The sequence below is a fragment of the Piliocolobus tephrosceles genome, chromosome 1 (assembly GCF_002776525.5).
Source record: "Piliocolobus tephrosceles isolate RC106 chromosome 1, ASM277652v3, whole genome shotgun sequence".
Lineage (NCBI taxonomy): Eukaryota > Metazoa > Chordata > Mammalia > Primates > Cercopithecidae > Piliocolobus > Piliocolobus tephrosceles.
In genome coordinates this window covers 97896888-97913457 of record NC_045434.1, presented here as the reverse complement: position 1 = coordinate 97913457, position 16570 = coordinate 97896888, and the positions used below count along the sequence as shown (strand labels likewise).

The window sequence follows — 16570 nt, the reverse complement described above, 5'->3', positions numbered from 1 at the left end:
ATGTGGGATAATCTATTTTAATGAAACTCATTATATATATATATTTACAAAAAGAATAAAGGAAAAAGACAAAAACAAAAATAGATATTACAGCTTAATAAAAAGTACAACTGAGCACTGTGGGCTGGAGGTGGGATACCCACCCGCAGCACACCCACCCTAATGTGCCGTCTGAGGGCCTGGAGAAAGGGCGGTGGGAAGGATACAGTAGGCTCAGCCCAGAGATGCCCCTGTCCTCCTCAGGGGTTCAATGTAGTCTGACTCTGACATTCAACCTTTTATGTCCTTCCCAGTCAGGAAGGTAATTGTGTACAGGGGTGGGGGTGAGGAGCAGAGAGAGGTACAGGGCAGGACGGAAAAAGTAGAAGGATACTGAAGGGCAAATTAGGGTGGGTAACTAGGGAGTTAAACAGGAGCAAGAAGCTTCTATTTGTATTCCCAAAATCTGGCATGAGTAGAGAAGGAGGAGGAAATGGGGAAGGGGAGATGGGCAAGTGGAGTGGAGGAAGGGAGGCAACTTACTTATCTCTCCCTGTCTCTTTTGGATAGTTCCAGTCTTTTATGTTAATCCAGTCTGAGACAGGCCCAGGGAGGTTCCAGTGACAAATTAGTGGTTGTGTCCCAGTGGGACAGATGCTCTAGGAAGTGAACTGCTGAGCTGGTAGGAAAAGCTGGGGTCCTCCTCAGTATGACACAGCTCCTGGCTCCCGGGGAGCAATGAAAAGGACATCAGCTTTGGCATTGATGCAGTAGGTGACGATGAGGGAGAAGATGAGGATGCCGAAGCCCACTATCAGGGTGATAAACTGCAGGGAGAGGGAGGGCAGGAAAGGAGAAAGGCATTCTCAGAACTTAGTGCCGTTTTTTGGATAATTGTTTGGGGTTTGGAGCCATGGGAATTCGGATGCTGGCTCTAAGCACCAAGTATGGAACAACCATGGTCAACATCTCCCCAGCCTACAGACTTTCTCTCACCATTTGAAAAGAGAAGTGAAGTATCTCTGTTCTCGCTTCCGTCTCGTATTTTAGGCATTTTGAAAGGAGGACCCATGGCTTTGGTTCTCTTGCGGCACTTACATTACTGACTTGTGACAGGAGCTCAGTACATTAGACTGACTCATCCCAGCTGTGCCAGATGGGGAATGCCAGATGGGAGGTGGAAACTGTGAAGGAGTTCTGGGATCCACAGGGGCTCTCCAGAATGAACACCTACTCAAACTATCTGTGAAGAAAGGCCTCCTGGCTGGGCGCAGTGGCTCATGCCCGTAATCCCAGCACTTTGGGAGGCCAACGCAGGTGGATCATCTGAAGTCAGGAGTTCAAGACCAGCCTGACCAACATGGTGAAAACCATCTCTACTAAAAATTAAAAAAAATTAGCCGGGCATGGTGGCACACATCTGTAATCCCAGCTACTTGGGAGGCTGAAGCAGGAGAATCACTTGAATCTGGGGGACGGAGGTTGCAGTGAGCCGAGATCGCGCCATTGCACTCCAGCTTGGGCAAAAAGTGAAATTCCATCTCAAAAAAAAAAAAGAAAGAAAGAAAGAAAGAGGCCTCCTAAGAGAACACGCTGGCTGACCAGGGACAGATTTGCAGTAAGCTTTTGCTACAGATGTGGGGCAAATGGGAGATGGAAGGGGCTATGTGACACAAGAAAGCAGAAAGAAGTCAAACAGATCCCTGCCACCTCCCCTCCTGCCCTATCTCACCTCAAGCTCTTTGCTGGCGATGAGAAATATCCGGGCACGGATATCTTTCCAGCGGCTCTCAGTCCATGTAGAGTATTCAGTAGAGCTCCACTGACTCAGTTCGAAGGCAGGAGACAAGGCCCTGGCTAATCGTGCAGTGGAACGCACACACCGGGGGAGTCGGTCCGTCTCATTGGAATTCAAAGGGCCCTGGACCCACGAGTACTCATATAGCTGCACAGAAGATGGGCCACAACACATGGCTAGGGTGATCCTCTTCTCACTCGTTCCCTCTACCCTCTATCAGTGCCATGCTCTAACCAATTGAGCTAACTGGTTGCTGTCCCTTTATCCTTTAGATGGTCCATTTTCACCCAGGTTCTTCAACACCCAATTGCTAAGGACTGCATCTCTTCACCTCTCCATCCCAACCCCTGGGTCTAACTGGGTCTAGAAGAACCTCCAATTTTCCCAAGGGAAAGGGGCCCCAGGGCACTTCCGACACCCACCACCACTCACATCCTTGTTTTCACTTGGGACTTTACTTGGATCCTGGCACTGCTCTCGGGTGAGGTTGACCACTGTGCCAGTCAAATTTGCCAAGGCATACTGTACAACATAAGTGGTGTTGGTGGGGCTGGAGACAGCGATGTAATGTTGAAGAGGCCCGTCACCTGATTGCAGACCAAAGGGAAGGGAAGATTTGGTGGGTGGATGGTGGGTGAAACAGGAAAAGCCCAAGATTGGCAGCAGCCAGAAAGGAGGGCAAGGGGAAAGGATCCATCAAATATGAGAAGAAAGGAAAACAAGGGGTAAGAAAAACAGAGTGGAAAAAGAAAAAAACAATAAAGGTTAAACCAAAATGACTTTTTCTCTATCCCTTTCCTCAGCTAAGGGTCCCATTCCCACACCAGATGCTTACCCAAGTAGGACCTTAGGTCCTGCCTGAGGATAGACTGGAACCATGAGTTGTTGGCTTTAATCAGGAACCCATAGAGCAGGCGGGTAACCTAGGATTGGAACAGTGAGGAGAGAAAACCCTGTGACTTGAAGGGAGCCCAGGGAAAGAATTCAGTGGAGACCCAGTCACGGGGCAGGAACCAGACTGGCCAGATACACTGGAGTTGGGAGACAGTGGCTGGCTCATAAGATGCAGATGAGGCCCACCTAAGAGCTCTCTGGGGCATCAGGCATTCTCACCGGCATCAACAGTAACGTGGAATTCCAAAGTTTGGGACACTAGGGCAAGGGAGGATAGGGACAGCTTGCTGTGTAAACAGAAAGAAGGAGCTAGGGCCCATCTTCTTACCGTTTGGGGATCAGCCTGAACTGTGTCGCTGAAGTTGGTTCCTCCTGCAAGCTCATACAGAGCACGTCCCAGCACCGTGGCCACATCTGCCAGGGCCTGTGGTAGGTGAGGAGGGGGCTGAATGGCCCACCTCTCCTATCCTCAAATGCTAGCTCTTCACTTGTGCCCCAGGCTCCCACCCGGCCTGACTCAATGCTACCTTGGCAGTGTCTGTTACAAAGTTCAGGTCCTCTTCAGGGCTCAGCCATTCGGGATAGCTCACATTAATGTTCTCAGCAGTGTCGTAAATACTCTGGTAATATCTGCCAGGAAAGCCGGCATGAGCCTTGGCTACATTTAGCCAGGGCTCTGCCCCTTTCCTCCCTCAAATGCCCTCTTATGCAGGAACTCAGTATCTCATTTTCAGCATCCAGAAAAAAGGGGTAAGAGAAAATCAGGATCCCATACTGAAAAAGGTGTGGAGAACAGGGAAGTAGGAGTGAGGGTGAGGTAGTTACAGAAAATTAAAGATTTTCCTGACAGACAAGGTAGAAAAGGTGAATGAGCTCAGATCTTTAAACACAGGAGAGTCTCTTCTGTATCATTTGGGCTGGAGATATGGGGGACGGCTAAGATGATTTTCAGAGAACTCTGCCATATACCATGAGATCAACTGTGTAACTGTTCCAATGAACATTTATATTTACGGTGGCTGGGAGCAGGAGGTGATTAGCACGTCTTAGGATCAGGTCTGCTCATAGATATGTAAGAATGCACTGATAAAAGCACCATGATGATCCTTATGGAGCCCCAAGGAGATAGACCTTAAAAGAGGGACTGAACTCCACAGTCTTTACCATCAGTAAATCCCTGTTTACACAAGTCAAGTCAGCACATAATCAAATCCAAAATGTGTTCAAATGATGAATCCTCACTTGCCCCAGAGTGGTACAAGGATAGCTTTAGAGGCCGCATGTGGTGGCTCAAGCCTGTAATCCCAGCACTTTGGGAGGCCGAGACGGGCGGATCACGAGGTCAGGAGATCGAGACCATCCTGGCTAACCCGGTAAAACCCCGTCTCTACTAAAAAAATACAAAAAACTAGCCGGGCGAGGTGGCGGTCGCCTGTAGTCCCAGCTACTCGGGAGGCTGAGGCAGGAGAATGGCGTAAGCCCGGGAGGCGGAGCTTGCAGTGAGCTGAGATCCGGCCACTGCACTCCAGCCTGGGCGACACAGCGAGACTCCGTCTCAAAAAAAAAAAAAAAGGGTTGCTTTAGAGAAGACAGCTAACCCTAAGTGCTAGGACTGTCACTCCCCTAAATGAATGAGAAGGTGCTACTTGGCTGGGGTCAGAAACAGAGCTCAGGCATTTTCACTTCGAAACTCATTTGGCCCCAGGGAAGCTTGGCAATCCAGCCTGAGTAAGAAGTCCCCGTTATCCGAAGCCTCAAGTTAGGAGCAGTTTAAGGGTAACCCAGACCAAGAAAGAGGTGACTAACAGGGCCTGACTATCTCTGGAGCTCCATCAGCTATAGGAGGCACTTTTACCCTCACACTGAACCATGGACACCTACCACATGTCAAGAACATGGTACATTTCACAGAGTATGAATACTGTTTCCGGCACCTCTGGGTGAGTTCCAGAGAAGGACTGCTTTTTGTCCTCTAGTCGAAGGGCCCCCACCATCCTTCCCGTGCTTGTTTGAGATGATGCCCTCTGCTGGCAGCCCTGAGGAACTCAGGACCCTGGAGAGCTTGGGAGCAGTGGAACCATAACCGAGGATTGTGACAGGAAAGGGCTAAGGGTGAGGATGATTTTCTAAGATGACTAGACCGTCAAACAAATAAGGGTTTCAGGTCAGATGTGAAAAGGCCACTGAGCAAAGAATACAGATGGACCGGAGGTTTTGGAGGGGGTAGTGTGGGAAAGTGGAGGGTAATAACCTTCCTCCCAGACTGCAAAATAGACTCTTTTCGAGAATGAAGAGGGTGCAGGGCCAAGTGATTCTTACTTGTTATGGAAGGCACCAGAGTGGTCAGCCAGAACAACGCCAGAGATGTTTCGAGCTCGAAGAAATCGCTGCAGGGAAGATGGTGGGAGAGGCTGGGACTGATTTGGCCTCCTGAGGATGACAGCAGGGACGCCAGCACCACTCTTCTCCAATGTGGCCAGGAGATCCTCCACCTGGGTGGAACGAGGGAGATTAACTGATGGGAGGCTGGGGAATGGGAAGCAGGAGGTCTCTTTTAGGCCTGAAACGCTCTATACTTCAAGTCCACTGCTTGGGGAGCTACCCTATCTCTAGTAGACCTTTATCCCTCAAGCCTTTTGGGACCAAGGTTCTCTGGATTTCCTGTAGCTTCCACCATTCTTTTTAGAATGAGAAAATTGGGGCATAAAGAAGAGACCTTTTTTTTCATATTTATAAGGAAATTCTACCGTCTTCAAGACTCTGCTTTATCCTTGGTGGATGCTTCACTTATTACTTATTGTGCAGAATTGCAGGGAGCAAATAATAATAGAAAACTGAGTGCTGAATGCCAAACAGATAACCAATTCTTTAAATGCTACAGAATTCCACAGCAGGGATGATGCCGAAGGCTGGAATTACAGAAAGAGGACCACCTGGAAAAAAGCAGACCTAAAGGTGGACCTAGAGGGAAGGGAAGGTTTTGAACAAGCAGTGAGGAAAGTGGAGGACAAGTCGGATAGGGAGTGTAACACAGCCAGGAGTTGGGCAGAGCAGCCTTGACAATTGGATCCATGGGGCAGCAAGGCAAGAAGAGAGCTAGTCACTCACCTATCCTTAATGGGCAGTGGTAGTCTGCTAGGCAACAAATGATCAGAGAACTACCCAGTCCAGGGAACCAATGGAATGCCACTGAGCTCCTGATTCTTCCCAGCAGCAACAACAGCTGTGGTGTTCATCCTTTGGCCAACACCCAATCCAATCCTGTCTCTTACCCTGTCTCACAGGCCCTGGGGGTTAGTGGAAACAGGGCAGGGGTTGGGGTCTGGATTCTGAGCTGTAGGAACAGGAAATGAGGGGAGATGCTCAGGTTACCTGGTTCCGTACAGAATCATTTTTCTGAGACACAGGATCTGTGTGCATCCAAAGCTCTAGTGAGGTTCTTAAGGCCACCTGGGGGGAGGATGAAGAAACAACACTTAGAATCAGTCTCCTGTTCTGGGCCATACTTAGGCGACAGAAGTCAAGGGAAAAGGTGGTGGTTCCTGCAATTGAGAGCACAGAACAACAAAGGAGGAAGTTTTAATTAAAAAGGAAGGGGCTGGGGGACATGCCACATACCTGTCCCAGCTCCACAAATGAGTCCACATTCTCTAACTGCACAGGAAACTTGCCCTTCTCCATATCGTAGACCATCCTCGAGCTGCCAATGTAGTCAAAAGTTTCCTGAGAGATGGAGGTAGGTGGGAGGGGGAACAGAGATTCCAAAGGGTTAGGAGAGCCTTGAGGAAGGCCAGATCATCAAAGCTGTAAGCAAGACGACTGTCTCAGGTCACCTCAACTGCTAGTCAGTTTACAGTCATGCGACTTTGTGCTTCTCTTGGCCCCACATCCCAGCTGTGACTATCCCTCATATGTATGTATTACAAGATTTCTCAAGCCCAGAAACGGGGAAAGTAGCCTCAGTAAAGGCCTAAGATGAACATCAGCTATAATGTGTCTGCTTCTTAACTGTCCCCCACCTCCAATGACTCAGCCACAGATGCTGTTCCCTTAGTTTAGGGCTGTGGTCCTAGTGATGAGAGTCAGGAGCCTCAGGGCTCCTGGATGGAGACAGCAGTAAAGGAGTCCAGAGAGTAAAAGTAAAAGGCCACCTCCAATATATCTTATCAGTGGGGGAAAAAAGGGGCTGGTTACATACCAATTCAGGGTGTAAAAGCTTCCTAAAAAGAAGGAATCTAAGCTTCCTAAAATGGAGGAATCTAAAGGGGAGACACATGTAGACACATCCAGAAGCTCTATGCTGGTTAACAACTTAGGTCAAGTGCTGAGGTCTTCTCCAACCAGTAGCCACTCTCATCTTTACTATCCTCTTTCTTTCCTGCCATTGCACCCCAGCAAAGAGCCCTTACCCCTTGGAAGAAGACAAACATGACATTGCGGGGCAGGGTGGTCACATCGGGTGCCTTTTGCAAAGCTTCAGCAGCAGCCAGCTGGGTGACAAAGGAAGCCACCGCACTTTCAGCCCCTGGGGCCACATTCCAGAAAAAGGAACGACTATCCAGCTAGGTACAACAGAAGAAAAGTCAGGGGATATATACTTTAAAACCGGCCCCAAACCTCCTTTCTTGCTCCAGTCAAGAGAATATACCTGTCCTGCGGCAACAGAGACAACCCAGGAGTCCCACAGCCCAGATTCCTCCCCATTTGAGGCTTCCCACTTTAGCAACTTTGAAATCTGATATGCTAGAGAGGGGCCTACCAGCTCTTTTTGTGCCAGCCCTGCCCATCCTGATCAGAAGCCAACACTCACCCGGGTGGCAGCAACCACAACCCTGTCGTCAAGCTTTAATGTCCCAGTTGTATTTATAGGCTTTAGCATGCTCCACACATTGTAATCAGACAGGGGGTCACAGACGATTTCTAAGCAGGATGAAAACAATGAGAGATCAACAAGGCTAAAGGAGACAGTAGCTATAAAGGCAACACTGGAAAACTTCTGACCAGTGCCCCACGGACTCTAAGTCATTTTCTCTACTTCCAATAGTCCTGGCTTGGCTTCTCTGCCACCATCCGCTTTAGGAACAAGCTGCCTCAATTTTTTCAGAATTGTTTCTAGTTCTCCCACGCAGAGCTCCTTCATGGTGTCTACTCCTTCCCTATTATAGTCTCTCTAACATTCCCCGGCCTGGTTCCACTCTCCCTCTGCCCCTTATTCCATTACCTTCATGGTTTGGATCTGCCCTACCTGGGTTGATGCTGAAGGTGCTTTGGATGGAGCTGCGCCGCATGCAGGTGGCAGTGCTGATGACAGCGTGCATGTGTGAGAAGAGCTGCATGGCACACAGTGGGAAAGTTGGTGCTGAGCCATTCTGACTCAGGTTGTGATCTTGATAGCACTGAAAGGGGAGATGGACCCCACTGAGACAGCTAGTTGGTGGAGGCCCTCCCCTACGTCCCAGAAGGAGGAGGGCCCAGTTCCATCCTTTTGGGATGAAGCCACACCCTTTACAGAGACATCTGTCCCTGAGCAATAGTTATCTGGTACAACCATAGGATCTATAAGGTCAAAGAGAAAAACTCATCAAGAGGTACAAAGGGTTGCAGACTCAATGGTTTAGCTGGAGATGAAATTATCCCATTCCAGATGGCCAGGCCCAATTGAAAGTTTCAGCCACTGAAAAGACTCAGTGTGATCTGATACAAAGAGCACCAAACTAGAGATAGAAAATCAGACATGACACAGCTAGGAGATCAACTCACCATGCAACTTTGGACAAATCTCTTAACTACTCTATGAGTCAAAATGGAAATACTAGGCCAGAATTAAGGCACAGTAGAGCTAAAAAGAAGCCCAGAAATTACCAAATTGAATCTCTCAATCTCTAGTCCAATGCTTTTTTTTACGATACTAGTGGTTCTTCACGTGGGCTGTGTACCTTGTTTCATATTATTCTTTCAGATATTCTTTATATTTTCTTCCAGTCTAAAAGGCTTTAATGCTGTGAGCATTAAAGGAGCAGGAGCAAAATGTGGGGAGAGAATGTGAGAAAAATAAACGTCTTGGTTCTTTTTGGAGCAACCATCTTTCAGCAGGTGTACTAGTAGAATGAGCCACCCTCCAAATAGGAGAGTCTATCAAATAATCCTCTTTCTTTCTTTCTTTTTTTTTTTTTGAGATAGAGACAGCCTGCTCCGTCACCCAGGCTGGAGTGCAATGGTGCCATTTCAGCTCACTGAAACCTCTGCCTCCTGGCTCAAGTGATCCTCCTGTCTCAGCCACCTGGGTGGCTGGGACTATATGCACACACTACCACACCTGGCTAGAAAAATAATCTTCTTTCTAATTGGAACTGCTAGGAGCTGGCAGAGTTATTACCTGCTTGATGACCTTGGTTTCATTTTCATCTTCAAGAAGAAAGATGGGGAAACTAAAGTCTTCATAAGCCAAACCATTGCCCAGCGAGTTCCACTGTATTTCTCTGCAGTGAGCAAACTCTGGCCCATAGGAGTTGGAGTAAACACCTGAAGAGAAGGATGGGGAATAGGGGGACTGGTTACTGGGACACCAAGTACTTAGGAACCCGGTGAGGGAGGAAGAATCTTACAGTTGGAACTAAGAGTTCAAAAGCAGGTGGTGACTCAAAGAAGCAGGCATGATGTCTATCACCATCCACACTAAAATGGAAAGACAATGGTATCAGGGAGTCTTAGGCTATAAGATTAGGGATGTGAACATGTGACAAAAAGAGATGATGCCAGGTAAGGCAAAGGAAGGGGAAGCAGGAAAGGGAAGGGATGAGCAGCAAGGACAAATAAACACTACCTCCTGTTTGGGAGTCAGTTACTGACACTACACACAGACACAAACACACATACATCCCTCACTAAGACATAAGACTGAAGCAACAATGAGCCTTAGGTGACAGTAGGTTCTCCTGATCCTTTGGGACACTTACCAAACCCATCATTTGGGCACTGCACACTAGGAGAGAATCCTGAGGCAGGATTGGGCTTGGTCAAGGACACTGCAAGACCAGCAATTCGGCTGGTTCTCCCTTTCAGCTTCTCCATTAAATCCCTGGAATAGGAAAGGAATTCCATGAAGGAACACAGGAAGGTATCGGACAGCCTGACATCCTGCCCTCCAGGATGGAAACAAATGGGGAACTAGGGGAATCATACTGTTGACTTATTTCTTCCCTTTCAGTCTCTAACTTCTGAGTCTGGACTATGATCTGCTCTAAAAAGTAGAGCTCTAGTGAGTCAGCACCCCAGGAAGGAAGGGGAGGGGTACCCAGGGTTACTCAGGGACAAGATAGGTGAAATTTGGCCCTGAGCTCAAGATCATTTCTTTTGATGGTACACCTTTCCTTCTGAGGACCACCCTGCCTTCTCCCCTGACCAGACCAGGGCAGCCAAGGGAAGTTTTCACTAATAAGTGGGAGGACTGTTCACTGAAACTTTCCCTCTATGGATGTTTTCCCAGCAGATATATCTATTCTTACCTGGTAAAAAGCTTGCTCTCCAGCAGAACCATGTAAGGGGGGTTGGGGCCATCAGTCAATACCCACTGTAGGTCCTCTTCTCTCTCTACTACGTGGATAACCCCTGTGTCTCCACTAATTGAAGCTGCCAGGACAGAATGAGTTAAATTAAAGCTCCCACAGTTGATAATTCTGACTCTGTCTCACTGATTCTGCGTATCTTTTATCCCTAAAGATGTCACAACATATTTGGGTGAATACAGGCACCTCTAGATTTGAACTGAAAAGCTGTTGCCCCAGCTTCATCTGAAGTTTATCAGGAGGGAATGGAATATAAAAGAGCACAAGAGGACTCATTATATGCCAGAAAGGTTCTGTGAACTTCATTTTCTTGCCTTCTGACCCCAACCTTATTTAGCCATATACATAAGATTCTACAACAATAGACAACAAAGTTTTCAAACCTATATTTTCTCCAGGAAATGCCACTAAATCTCTAGCTCAGGGTTTTAGCTTTGAATCTTCCTTTGTGAAAACACATGCATAGATGCCCTTGGCCTCAGGAGCCTTCCTAGATCATCATTCCTTTTGCCCTTTTTGGGAATGACTTTACTTGCTTCTGGCCGGTTTTAGATGAGGTTAATCAAGAACTCTGAGGTTTCTAAAACAGAGCTTCCCAATTGATAAGCCTTGAATGGATCACAGATGTGCTCTCATTGGTTCTCCTCATTCCAGGAAACCTAGGGTTTCTTTCCAAAGTCACCTCCAGCCAGGAGTCTACTTATCATTTACCCCAGGATGCCCTGAAAATATCACCCATTTCTCTATGTGCCAGGATGCCATACAAATAACATTTTCTATGTGTCTCATGACATGATAAAGATTGGGAAGCACTGTATTAGAGGATGGATGACCCAGAGTCCAGAATACTTTGAATTCTACATAATTCAACACATTAGGTAATACTCCTTAAGTCCCTAGTGATGTGTGTAGAGATATCCTAGGGTCTCCCTGTGAGTCTTCCCCCCACAGAAAATTGGATGTGTTATTCATAAATTATTTAAGACCAGTAGTTCTCAGCCCTGGCTGTGTATCAGAATCACTTTAGAGTTTTAAATGCCCGCCTCGGCCCCCCAAAGTGCTGGGATTACAGGAGTGAGTCACCATGCTTGGCCCTTGCCATAGCATTTAAAACACGGGAAAAGGAACAGATAGTGTGGCAACTAAAACATATATAACTTCGGCCAGGTGCAGTGGCTCATGCCTGTAATCCCAGTACTTTGGGAGGCCGAAGTGGTTGGATCACTTGAAGTCAGGAGTTCGAGACCAGCCTGGCCAACATGGCGAGACCCCATCTCTACTAAAAATACAAAAATTAGCCAGGTGTGATGGCGCATACCTGTAATGCTAGCTACTCAGGAGGCTGAGGCAGGGGAATCGCTTGAACCGGGGAGGTGGAGGCTGCAGTGAGCTGAGATTGTCCCACAGCACTCCAGCCTGGGTGACACAGTGTGACTCCGACTCACACACACACACACACACACACACACACAACCACCCCAAAACTTCAACACCAGGGAGGACAGGAAGAAGACAAACTATGATAACTGGACTGAAAAAAACTTGGATTCTAATCTGGATTCCAACTAGCAATGGAGTAGTCTTAAGTAACTTGCTTATTTTCTCCGGGCCTTCAATGAGGAGGTTTTCTACCTCTATTCATCTCATACTGTGGGGATAGATGAAAGAAGGAAGAAAGGATAGAAGGAGGGAGGGAGGGAAAAGAAACCTATTTATAGCCCCCTTTCAGAACTTTAAAGCGTCCAAGAGAAGCAGAGCATTATAATGAGAAATCACACCTGGGTATCACTTTTTCTCCTTAGTTTTATCATGTTAGCTACACTAATTAAAAAGGGTGCAGCCTGCTCAGAAAAGACAGATATGACAAAGTAAGACTTAGAAATAAGTACGTTGAAAAGGAAACAATGAGGAAGTGGCCAAAGTCCCGCTTGCCCCCTCTTGTTTCTCTGTACTGGCACTTGGCTTTACCTCCAGAGGCTTTGCTTCCCACAGAGCTGTTTTAAGAACATAGAGCAGAATGACTCATTCCCAGAGGAGTTTTCTTAGAGCCCAATTACAAGAAGATGGGGTCCTGGCCTTCTGTACTTTATCGTGAGGTTCCAGCAAGACCAGCAGTCTGACCTTAGCCCACCCTGGACCTAGCTCTCTTCTAACTACAAATCAGTTCAGAAACTAAGTCCAGAGGGCTGGGCAGGGTTGTTCATGCCTGTAATCCCAGCATTTTGGGAGGCCAAGGCAGGCAGATCACGAGGTCAGGAGTTCGAGACCAGCCCGGCCAACATGGTGAAGCCCCGCCTCTACTAAAGATACAAAAAATTATCCGGGCATGGTGGAACACACCTGTAATCCCAGCTATTCAGGAAGCTGAGACAGGAGAATCACTTTAACCTGTGAGGCGGAGATTGCAGTGAGCTGAGATGGTGCCACTGCACTCCAGCCCAGGTGAGAGGGCGAGACTCCATCTCAAAAAAAAAAAAAAAAAAAGAAACTAAGTACAACAAAAACTTTATTCGGGGCTGATTGGAACCAGTTCAACCTACTCCCAGTGCTCTGTATAGCAGGGACACGGGACAATTAACAGATACTATAGCTCAGGGAAAGATGGCTAAAAAAGTAGTAACTGCTTCCATGAACAAGTCCTTCACTTCTCAGTGTCCCAGTTTTCTCTTACCAAATTGGAAGAAGGCTTCAGGAAATTATACAGCACTTCTGAGATCACTCTCTTTACCTAGCATCATCAATAACCATCTATTAAGAGATATTTGACTTTCAGCTTTATGCAAGTATTCCAACCATTATTCCAGGGGTAAAATGAAATTCAGAGGTGATCAATTTGACGATGAGGAAGCCAACATCAGACCCCAAGTTTCCTGCTTATCTGCAAAACTACTTTCTGACAGAGCTATTGTCCACAGGAAACAAAATCTGAAGACAGCAGGTTAGCCTTTAGATTACTACTTTTCCTGCCCTATGATTTTAACAGTTTTTAAAGCCATAGTATCGTGGCACCTTCTTTTGGAACACACAAAGCGTAAAAATAAGTGGCCTCAATGTCAGTTGAATTTAAGGAAAAACAAAGTTTTAAAAAAGGATAAATAGAATGCTTCACTAATTCCTCCTGCAATTATTTGGCATTTTCTTTTCTTTTCTTTTTTTTTTTTTTGAGACAGTGTCTCACTCTGTCACCTACGCTGGTGTACCGTGGCACAATCTCTGCTCACTGCAACCTCCACCTCCTGGGCTCAAGTGATTCTCCTTCCTCCACCTCGCGAGAAGCTGCGACTATAGGCACGCCACAACAGCCGGCTAATTTCTGTATTTTTAGTAGAGATGGGGGGTTTCACCATGCTGGGCAGGCTGGTCTCAAACTCCTGACCTCAAGTGATCCACCCGCCTTGGCCTCCCAAAGTGCTGGGATTACAGGCATGAGCCACTGCACCCAGTCTATATGGCATTTTCAATGCCTTCTCTTTAAATAGTTCATTGCCTTTAAGAAGCCCATTTTGGTTCCAAAAAGTTCAGAGTGCAAGTGATGACTGGACACCATAGAATATGAGACTTTTTTTCTCCTTAAAAAAAAGTGTAATAAGATGGTTAAGAGTCCTGGCTCAGCTGGGCACGGTGGTTCACACCTGGAATCCCAGCATTTTGGGAGGCCAAGGCAGGTGGATCACTTGAGGCAGGAGTTGAGAACAGCCTGACCAACATAGTGAAACCCTGCCTCTACTAAAAATACAAAAATTAGCTGGGCATGGTGGCAGATATATGTAATCCCAGCTACTCAAGAGGCTGAGGCAGGAGAATCACTTGAATCCGGAAGGCAGAGGTCACAGTGAGTCAAGATGGTGTCACAGTGAGTCAAGATGGTGTCACTGCACTCCAGCCTGGGGGACAAGAGTGAAACTCTGTCTCAAAAAAAAAAAAAAAAATAAGAGTCTCAGTTTAGTGCTTGAGCCACTAGATCCTGGCGTCATCACTTATTACCAGTATGATCTTGGGAAAGTTACTCAACTTCTTTAAGTTTTAGTTTCATCATTTATAAAGTGACAGCAATAGTAAGACCTATTTTATGGGGTTGTCGTGGGGGTTATATGAGATGCACATGTAAAAAGCTTGGTATGCAGCATTTACTAAATGTCAGTTCTTATTAATTATCTTGCCTAGCTTGACAGACCGTTCTCTACAACTGCCTACTCTCAGTCCAGTATGAGTGTCAGAACTCCTAAGCAGGACATGAATGTTACTTACTATCTAGGGCACAGACAAATACCAATGTCCATAAACATGAATCCCAGTCTCAACTCACACTGGCAGCCAATCTGATGAGTGGCGTTGAGCAGGCGAACACAGGGAGCTGTTTTATTTAAGGGGATATATATCTTCCTCTCCACTGAGTTTCCCCTGCACAAACCTGATCGGAAGATAAAAAGTGTTAGAAAAAATTGAGAGACACAGGTATTAGCTTTTATCATGTCATTAACCTGACGTATGGCTTGGGTAAATCATTCAATATCATACTTTCTAAAATGAGATTAAAGTCCATTATTCTTACTTCTTGCACACATTATTGTAACAGATACACGCTCTACATGGCACTCAGCTATGTGCCTCAAAGGGTTATTAAAAAGTCCATGTAGTGCCATTGACAGTGACACCAAAAGAGAGAAAACTTGGTCAAAGGAAAGGTGTTTGACCTTAGATTTGCCAGATTCTGGTTGCACAGGTGACCACACTTCTGCTTATATATCCTGTACGTATATTACTAATCAGTTAATACAAAGGTGCTGGGCTAAGAAAACTTTCTGAGACATTTTTCCAAAAGTGTGAACAGAATTGAGAGAAACCTTATGACATACACCGGTCAGTTAATTTAACATCAGTAGGTCATTTGTGTGCCCACAGTATGGGGCAGCTGTAGTTTCTCCTTTGAGGATCTTTAAAAACAATGTGAACTGGGGAAAGGCACAGTCATAGTTATATACAGACATTTGCATTTTAGGGCGTGACCAACTAAAAAGCCATGTATCAGTAAATAAACGCGTATAAGCAAACAGTCAAGTACATTATACATGCCGAAAGTTCCTTGAATCGTTACTTCACGGTCTTGACAGTTAAGAGTACCCATCTTACTCTTGCTTTACTGATTTAAAAAACAAAAACAAAAACAAAACCTGAGGCAAGGCAGAGGGACACAGACTTTGGGTGTAACCAATAGGGGAAGAAATAAGAAATCTACCTTTTAAGTGCCGCACAGTACCCACAGAACAAGATTGCTTTCGTCTCAAAAAGTCTAAACAGGGGGAAGAAAGCTAACTTTCACACCTGTTCCTTTCGATTGTGGTGGCTAGGGTTGTGGGAAAAACGAGGCATCTGGACAAAGTGGGAGAGGGTCGGGTTCGAAGTCCAGGAAGAGGCCTAGAGAAGGGAGTAAAGCGACACGACATGCTGCGGGGGAGAAGGGACCTTTAGGTCCAGGCAAAGGGGGAACTTCTGTCGTGGGAACGAAAGAGAAAGAGGATTTACAGGGTGGCGGGACAGGGGCAGCAGGAACCTGAAGGGAGACAGTGGCGCTCGCAGCTGGGCCGATCCGGAGAGTTCCCCTTAGAGAACGGAGCTCACGGGTGGGGAGGCCTCACCTGCTAGTAGGACGCAGAAAGACAGAAGACGAAGGAGACCCCGACTTCCCGGGTCAGCCCCAGAGCCACCCCCTGCCGTGGCCATCTTGCCTCTCTGCTGAGCGGAAGCCCCAGTTCGGCTCCTGCCGGGTAGTGGCCTCTCTAGGCTACCACTGACACCATCTCTGTGGCCCGGAGCCCAACAGACCGGAAGTTCGTGTTTCCAGGAGTTTCCGGAAACCGCGGCAGAGCGTAGCTGACGTGGAGGCGTCCGAAGGGCAGCAGGGTGTGTCGGGGCTCGGATTAAAACATCGGAGTCGGAGACCTGAGAGATGCTAACCAAATTCGAGACCAAGAGCGCGCGGGTCAAAGGTAGTGGAGAAAAAAAAGGGGAACATGGAGGTTGGATGTCAAGAGCGGCGCAGACACCGGGGAAGAGAAAATGGGTAGACGAGCTGGCCGAAGTGGGCCCACCAGACGGACCCAGAGGAAGACGGAGGGTGGGAGAGAAGTTAGGCCTGGCTAGCGGTTCTCCAGTCCCCTCTTCTTTGGTGTGTCCTTGGGCTTCGATTTACCTATAAAGTGGCTCCCACACTGCAGGGGATTCCTTAGACCTCTTCCCTATTCTTTCTTCTCCCTTTCCCTCTTTGCTGTGCTCCCGACTTGTATTGTTCTGCTCCAAAGGCCCTGTGACCTGTTGGCTTTTTGATTGTGTTATA

The 16570-nt window shown here is 47.1% G+C and overlaps 2 protein-coding genes across 3 annotated transcripts in view; one reads left to right on the top strand and one right to left on the bottom strand.

Moving 5' to 3' along the window:
• Position 1: 1 nt before the first annotated feature.
• Positions 2-16101, bottom strand: NCSTN (nicastrin). Its single transcript, XM_023214242.2, has 17 exons — positions 15873-16101; positions 14543-14647; positions 10177-10300; positions 9628-9749; positions 9048-9193; positions 7917-8067; positions 7482-7591; positions 7081-7233; positions 6290-6394; positions 6044-6121; positions 4991-5163; positions 3199-3301; positions 3000-3095; positions 2613-2700; positions 2210-2364; positions 1712-1924; positions 2-806 (listed from the first exon to the last, which is right to left on the bottom strand). Exons 1-17 carry the CDS (start codon positions 15955-15957, stop codon positions 684-686), a joined length of 2130 nt encoding a protein of 709 aa, XP_023070010.1. The 5' UTR covers positions 15958-16101; the 3' UTR covers positions 2-683.
• COPA (COPI coat complex subunit alpha) overlaps positions 15795-16570 on the top strand; it is a 56422-nt gene continuing 55646 nt past the window's right edge. For both annotated transcript variants that reach the window (XM_023214241.1, XM_023214240.1), the window contains exon 1: positions 15795-16223. In XM_023214241.1, coding sequence (XP_023070009.1) covers positions 16184-16223 — 40 coding nt within the window. In that variant the 5' untranslated portion in view covers positions 15795-16183. The remainder of the gene's footprint in view (positions 16224-16570) is intronic.

What these genes read in the sequence shown, in the direction of transcription:
- NCSTN (XM_023214242.2), bottom strand. Translation starts at nt 15,957, where the DNA reads ATGGCCACGGCAGGGGGTGGCTCTGGGGCTGACCCGGGAAGTCGGGGT. An exon ending in GAGAGCAAGCTTTTTACCAG is followed by an intron (nt 9,750 to 10,176) that starts GTAAGAATAGAT and finishes TTCCTATTCCAG; the next exon opens with GGATTTAATGGAGAAGCTGA. An exon ending in TCTGGTGCCTTCCATAACAA is followed by an intron (nt 3,302 to 4,990) that starts GTAAGAATCACT and finishes CTTTCCTGGCAG; the next exon opens with ATATTACCAGAGTATTTACG.